At 27.5% G+C, this 8,655-nt stretch overlaps 1 protein-coding gene across 1 annotated transcript; it reads right to left on the minus strand.

The window, feature by feature from the left end:
- Nucleotides 1–1,062: 1,062 nt before the first annotated feature.
- On the minus strand, nucleotides 1,063–2,365 carry LOC114180428. The gene is made up of 3 exons (XM_028066768.1): nucleotides 1,925–2,365; nucleotides 1,468–1,833; nucleotides 1,063–1,389 (listed from the first exon to the last, which is right to left on the minus strand). The coding sequence occupies exons 1-3, from the start codon at nucleotides 2,231–2,233 to the stop codon at nucleotides 1,147–1,149; spliced, it is 918 nt and encodes a 305-aa protein (XP_027922569.1). The 5' UTR covers nucleotides 2,234–2,365; the 3' UTR covers nucleotides 1,063–1,146.
- Nucleotides 2,366–8,655: the final 6,290 nt, after the last annotated feature.

The following is an 8,655-nucleotide window of genomic DNA, read 5'->3' on the forward strand; positions in this document are numbered from 1 at the left end:
TTAAATATGATGTGTTGGCGTAATGTATAAGTTTTTTGCCATAATGACTTGCAGTAATAAATGAATATGTGGTACTTTGATGTTATCCCTTGCATTTATCATGTCTGAACTAACAATTACATTATGGTAAATTCGTATTGGCCATAGTGCATTAAATATGCAAACTGCCATTGACCAACAAGAAAACAAGAATTAATTATATGCGCAGATAATACTGTTAAATAACTGCTAGGTTCATATAGCAATTCCTTATAATATTGTCTTGCACCCATATAATTAGCCCAATTCATATTGAATCTCTTACTTGACACACCACCTTAAATATGTAGTTAACCTCCCACAATTGTCAGTTTAATCATGTTTTGAACCCCAACAAGACCTTGCAACGTTATACGAGCAGCCCAAGTAATACTGAATATTTAACTAAACACACTACCTTAATTATCAAACACACCTCCCAGATGTCTGACATTATTAATCAAATATGCTGATGCAAATGAAGATCCGTTTTCTTTTATTAACAACTATCCATACTATATCAAATACATCAAATTATGGACATTAAATTTATTTATAAAATTGACTTTTTTAACATAAATAAGTAATATTATATAGAAACAAATATAGACATTATTTTGTTTTTTTATTAACGTAATATTAGAGTAAGAGTTATATTGTTATTTATGTTATTTATGAGTAGCAGTTATAAAAGTAAATAATGTTATTTATAAAATGATATTACCAATAAGAATACTAAGGTTTAAATATACTTTTATTAATTAACAAATAATTTCATATTTGGTAATAACACTTTACATTTACTCAAAGTTTTCGCTAATTTCAATTTATATTAATTTAAATTTTAAACTTAATCAAAATATGAAGATAACGAAAGCTGAAACTTGGTATAATAATGGTAAGAGACGTGTACATATTTATCATTAAGTAGATATAGTCAGTATAATAGTCAATATAAACAAGCAGTTTTATATCAACATTCCAAAATACATTAATGTTTATATACTAAATATGTAACATAAACTTAAACTATATATTCCAAAATTCATAAAAACGAAACTTAAACTAAGTGTTTGTAGGATGTACGTAATACTTTGACAGACAAAATATTCAAAGCATTACAGTAACCTAATTCTTCAATATGTGGATTACGCCCTTTTCTTCATCCTCCACAACAAATCTTATCCGATCACCAGCAGCCAATCCGTTTTCTTTGCAAAACTTCTTCCAACCACAGGTTAAGTAACACTCATACGAACTTCTGGCCGTCCAACGTATCTTACAGTCCCAGAATTGAGCTTGGTCATTCGTCAATCTGTAGCTCTTGCGACCCTTGATCAAGCATTCTTTTGCAAATTTGGAATCCAGATACTACATTCGAAAAAACATGTTAATGCATCATAGATAGGAATTCATGTATGAAAGCAGGATTATATATATCTGTCTTACCAAAGAAGATGCTTTAACATCATAATTGCTTAATTCTTTCTCAAAATTAGGAGCAGCAACTGGAACTTGGGTGTTTGCAGCACTGCCCGAATTTATGTTATAATCCATTTCTACTCCTTCAGCCGAGAATATCCTATGAAGAAATACATTGTTTCCTACATAGTTTAAATGTAAGTAACACGGACCAGTCAACCCATAATATGGAATGTACCTACTAAAACCAAACAGGACCATCCTCAAATTCTCATCTGTATCGACATATATTTCAAACATCTTTGACAGGGGATCATACAACTTGATCGCGTAATGAAACGCAAGTTTATCCCGACAGAATATTTGAAAGTAATCTGGGACAGTAATCAACATCTAAGACAACAATCAAGACATGAACTATATTAGAATCAATGCCATACAAATGCAACTGTAAATGTAATAACAATGGATTAATATAGCATACCGTCGCTGGGATAAACTGCACCCTAAACGCTTGGAAAAACCTTATTGAAGACAAAGGGTTACATCCAAGAGAAGTCCTTGCTGTACCAGGGTAGTCAAACTCATTCCAGTCCAGATCAAAAAGCCTTATACGAAAAAATCGGTCTCCACAGTAAACAGTACACACATAATAAACATCGTTGACGTTATAAAAAGACCGAATGCTCTGGACACCACGAAACTGTCTCTGACCCAAAAGACCCTCCTTAAACTCTATATTTATGGTATTTCCTTTCGGATCGCTAAAGAAGTTGGTCCCCAGCAGTAGCATTTTACCCCATTGGTCATAAAAACCAACTTCGAAGTCCAGACATTCCTAACATACACGAAAGCAGTAGCATTCATAAAAATGAAAACTTTCAACACAAATTTCTACAAATACTTCAACCACAACACCATCGTACAAAAAAAGATTAACTTTACGCCAGAACCTAGGTTTTCATATCCAAAAAATGAAACTTTAAATAAACGAACAAAATAATGCACCAACCTCTGCGGGCTCCATGACAGTCACTGAGTTTTGGTAAAAGTTTGTGAAGCTGATGGCCTTTGATGAAGACATTTTAACGTTTGGATACTGCTGCAACTGCGACAGGGATAATGGATTCTTTCTTCTTTTCTGACCAAACACAGGGATGATGGCTTCTTTCTTCTTTCTGACCAAACACACGCACACTGATCCAACTTACCATTTAAAGCCACTAAACGTTACGACTGAACGAAATAAAACCCCCTGACCAAACCAATCAACGTGCAAAAAAAATATCCCCACGACAAGACATGTAATAAGTTGGTTTTCCCGCCATCTTTTAGTATTCTGAGAGATATATTAAATTAGTAGTAAAAACGTTTACCATACCACTTTAATAATCTACTGCTAGGTTTAAACAAGAAACGAAAACACAAAAAAATAAAACAATTCACCAACATTGATCTTAAATTCAAATCAATTGTCAAATAAATAATTGAATAAGAGAATAATATTACAAATATAACAACACTAATATATAACTATAATTAATTGTAGAAAATTATTTCAAAATTATATTTATTTAAAGAATATAATTATTACATATTTTTTATAACCATGTAAATATAAATATTAATTTCTTTTTAAAAAATAACTTTTAAATCTAACAAGAAAATCCAAAACAAATAAATTAACACCTGATTTTTTAATTTTTAGTCCCATCTCTCTCCTTCTCATTTCTTCTAATAATGTCATTTATTTTAAATATCGTATAATTTTTTTCTGAAAAGTCACACTTTCTGTCGTGAGTTCTATAACTTTTTTTATTGTTCCTCTGATTAACATTGTATAAAATTATATTGGTATTAGATATTATCACTCCTATGTATCTATTTCGGAATAAAAAAATCAAGATAATAATATTTGATTAGAAAAAAATTGTTTTTGTGGTGGTGGATAATTAAGTATAACTTATCATTTCATATCAGTAATACATACTTGTCAGAGAAATGGATCATACATTTAAATTGCATATGTGTCCATATTCTATTGGTGATGGAGATATTGTATTTTTATATCAATTTTTTTTTTACAACTTTCAACCAACAATGTATCCATATTGATGTACTTTATAATCTTGCTTGTAGGCTTTCTTTAAAATAGAATGCATCACTTTTATGGAAGATTGATGTACTTTATAGTCAACCATCACACAATAAGATTTACTATACGCTCATTCATTCAATATATGATTAAATAAATTCATTTCTCATTTATTTATATCACAAGAAGTAATACATACACTCATATTGATTGGAATCACCAATTCAATCCCAAAATCAACATCTGTACTTGTTAACATGAATGAAGCAAATCAACAATAAAATTATATAATTAAAAATCAACCAACACAAAAAAAAAAAAAAGTGGTGGAATACCACCACAACAAAGTTTGGAAGAGTTAAAATAAGCTTAAAACTAACTTAAAAAATGTAAAATCTAGCTCTAATTATCAAATGATAGAAAACTAACCTTGTGTAGGATTAGTTATGATGTTTTTCACTGAATGATTGACAAAATAAAAAAAATGCAATTGCAACAATCAAGAAAAAATAATAGAAGAGGAGGATTTGCCATCACCTCACCAAAACCACACCTTTTCCAATACCATCAATGTCAGGTCTGACATCAAACACAGGGAAAAACATGAATAGAGAATTCAAAAGGATAATTGCGATAGATTAAAACAAGACTAAGATAATAACCATGCTCTGATACCAAATGTTGTCACTCTCAGGAGAATCTTTAATGTGTGTGTGTGTGTTTTTTTTTTGTTTCAAACTCTACCCCCTCCCTTAAACGTTGTTAGTGTACTATAGAAGAGAGTGTGTACTTGATGACCAAAAGCAATATTAGAGATGACAAATAAATCTGCCCCCGTGAGTATTGTTTAAACCCGTCCCAATTTTGACGGAGAATCCTCGCATTGACTGGGTATGGGTATGGGTATGGAAAATCCCCAACTTTTTCAATTGGGTATGGGAATGTGTATGAGGATATACATATCCCCGCCATAATACCCGTTCCCGTTTAAATTATTAAAATATTCACAATTAATTAAGTAACCATATATATATATATAATATTTTTTATTTCTTCTAATTATTTGGTTTATCATGAAACTCATTCGCATCTCAATTATATTTTTCATCTTATTATAATCTTTATGTAATTACGTTAAAAAGATGTATGTCAATTAAAAAAATTTTATGTCTCACATTTGAATATTTCTATTATTTTTTAATATTTTTATTTATTGTATATTTTTCTTTCCCATGAGAATATTTAATACTCTCAATTTAAGTATTTAATAGCACAAACATTTCGTTTACTAGGTAATATAATTTTTTTTTTACTTATTATTATTAGTTTTTGCTTCATTTGAAGAACTTTTTTGTTTCCCTAAAACAATTTTTGTTATTTCTCAACCATTGAGTATATATATTGATATTTGAACAGTTTTCTTAGATCTCTAAGATACTTTTCAACTTATTATACCCTTAATTATACTTTTGTTTTCCTTTTTACGATTTCTTTCAATAGTCTCTCAAATTATTTTTAAAGATTTGTTAATTTTTTAATATTTTTATTTGTTGTTTATTTTCATTATGTAGAATACTATTTCGATATATTTTTATCTAATTATTTTTTATTTTCTAACTCATTATCAATCATACTGTAATTTTTTCACTATAATTGTATAAATAACTTTTATTTACTACAATATAAAAATTTAATGTAATTGTCATGAATATTTTGTTATCACCATCCAACATAATTGAAGTTCAAAAGATACAAGATCTATGTTAAAATTTTATTATTATGATTATTATTTGTTCTCATTTTGATCAAGTGATGTATTATAACTTTTATTAGTGTATAAAAAAGAGATTCATTAGAATTTAAAAGATTGAAGTAAACAAACATTTAAAATATATTTTAATTTGAATTTTTTTTTATATCTTTTAAAAAATATTTTTAAATTTTATCAACTATGTTTCATTAGTATTTAAAAATTTAATAATGTTTTAGTTCCTATGAAATTTTATTTGGTATTATAATCTAAAATGTAAACAGTTATAATTTATTTTAAAATTTTGATATCGAAAAAACAATCATCCTTCTAATATTGAAAACTAATCTTGTATAGGATTATTTATGATGTTTTTCATTGAACAGTTGACAAAATAAAAAAAAATTGCAATTGCAACAATCAAGAAAAATTAATAGAAGAGGAGGATTTGTCATTTTGAACAAGAGACTTAAAGATAAGGAACACAAGTTCTAATAAAGAACTAAGAGAATTCTCACTTCAACAAAAGAATATACACTAAACCTTATATACCATGGATCTTGTACTCATGGTCGCAGGCGTGTTTAATGAACTTCTTAAAAAACTACATAAAGTCTCTAATTGCAAGAAAATAGAATCTTGTTCAATGTTCAATATAAACAAATAGAAAAAATACAATTACGAGGCCCGATAAATGCCTAACACTAAAAATTACACACAAAAGAAATACAAAAAATGTTATTCTTGTTCCATTTCTATTATGTGATTCTGTTAAGAAGGTCTCATCCATTATGTCATCATTTTTTAAATGCAATCAATATGAAATGTCTTACCCTTGAATCACACCAAGATGAAACCAACCAATATAACTTTTCAGTAGGGAGGACATGGATATTTCTCTATTTTGAACCAAAATAGACAATATTTCTCTATTTAAAAAAAATTGGGACTAAATTAAATCAAAAAAAATATATGTGGGTACTAAATTGAAACAAATAGGCATATGTAGAAACTAAATTGAAATAAATAGACATATGTGGGCACTAAATTGAAATCAAGACAATGACGAGTTCAGATTCTCTACTGGTTTTTTTGGTGTTGTGCTCTACTGAGCATTAAAAATACACTGTATTGGTATTTTAAATATCTTTTTAATATATTTTAAAACGTCAATATTAGTGGTAATCAGTGTATTATGACGACACAATAGAGGAACAACACAAAAAAACCCAACAGAGAATCCAAATTCGACGATGACCCTTGGTAGTGACACTGACACGTGGTAGTATCTTGTCACGTGGCACTAATAGTGCCACGTGTCATACTAGGGACCTGACATGTGGCAAAAAAAAATTCAAAAAACAAAATTTAAAAAAATAAAAATAAATAAAAATCAGAGACTGACACGTGGCACATTGTTAATGACTTTAATAATCTTTTTCTGAAAGAGACCTTATTGAGACAGTTTTTCAAAAGTTGTGACACAATTGACAGTTTTTAAAAAGCGGATACCAAACTAAAACATCCGAACAAAAGTAGGTATCATACGACTAATTAAGCCTATAATATTTCATCATAATTAATCATATAGATGCAAGAGTTTTTTGGTAAAATTCATCGTATCACATATAATTAATTGTGTATTATACGGTTATACATATTAAGGAGTTATATGGTTGGCTTAATGGTAAAGTTTGAATGGAGGGTGGATGAGGTTATGGATTCAACCCATAACAATTGGGAGATTAAGGTTGGTTTGGTGGGTTGGCTACTCTCTAATTTATTAAAATTATATCACTGTGGGGAGAATCTTTAATGTGTTTTTTTTTTTGTTTCAAACTCTGCCCCTCCCTTAAACGTTGTTAGTGTACTATAGAAGAGAGCGTGGTTTTGACAGGGAATCCCCGCATTGACTAGGTATGAGTATGATGAATCCTCGAATTTTTTAATTGGGTATGAAGATGTACATATCCCCGCCATAATACCACTTCCCGTTTAAATTATTAAAATATTCAAAATTAATTAAGTAACCATATATATATATATATACTATATTTTATTTCTTCTAATTATTTGGTTTGTCATGAAACTCATTCGCATCTCAATTATATTTTTCATCTTATTATAACCTTTATGTAATTATGTTAAAAAGATGTATGTCAATTAAAATTTTTTTATGTCTCACATTTGAATATTTCTATTATTTTTTAATATTTTTATTTATTGTATATTTTCCTTTCACACAAGAATATTTAATACTCTCAATTTAAGTATTTAATAGCACAAACCTTTCGTTTACTAAGTAATATATTATTATTATTATTATTATTATTATTATTAGTTTTTGTTTCATTTGAAGAACTCTTTTGTTTTCCTAAAACAATTTTTTTTATTTCTCAACCATTGAGTATATATGTTGATATTTGAAAAGTTTTCTTAGATCTCTAAGATATTTTTCAACTTATCATACCCTTAATTATACATTTGTTTTCCTTTGTGCAATTTCTTTCAATAGTCTCTCAAATTGTTTCTAAAATTTGTTAATTTGTTAATATTTTTATTTGTTGTTTATTTTCATTATGTAGAATACTATTTCGATATATTTTATCTAATTATTTTTTTTATTTTTTAACTCATTATCAATCATACTGTAATTTTTTTCACTGTAATTGTATAAATAACTTTTATTTAGTATAATATAAAAATTTAATTTAATTGTCATGAATATTTTGTTATCACCATCCAACATAATTGAAGTTTAAAAGATACAAAATTTATGTTAAAATTTTATTATTATGATTATTATTTGTTCTTTATATCATGTTAATCAAGTGATGTATTATAACTTTTATTAGTGTATAAGAACGAGATTCATTAGAATTTAAAAGATTGAAGTAAACAAACATTTAAAATATATTTTAATTTGAATATTTGTTTTCCTTTTATATTTAAAAAAAATATTTTTAAATTTTATCAACTATGTTTCATTAATATTTGCAAATTTAAGAAATATTTTGGTTCTCATGAAATTTGATTTGATATTATAATATAAAATGTAAACAATTATAATATATTTTAAAGTATTTGATATGGAAGAAATAATCATCCTTCTAATACTGAATATTTGATAATATTATGTTTCCTTTACCATAATTTTTTATTATTTTATAAAAATTAATTAAAATTAATATTGAAGTATATAGTAAGAAAACATGTATGGGTATGTGTACGAAATGATACCCGTTACCCAATGAGGATGGAGTAAAAGTTGGATACCTGTTGGGTTTGAGTATGAGGATGAATTTTTTATACAGAGATGGATAGAGAATGACGATACTCGTGCCTGTCCCGTCCCATTGCCATCCCTAAA

Source organism: Vigna unguiculata, chromosome 1 (genome assembly GCF_004118075.2).
Source record: "Vigna unguiculata cultivar IT97K-499-35 chromosome 1, ASM411807v1, whole genome shotgun sequence".
Lineage (NCBI taxonomy): Eukaryota > Viridiplantae > Streptophyta > Magnoliopsida > Fabales > Fabaceae > Vigna > Vigna unguiculata.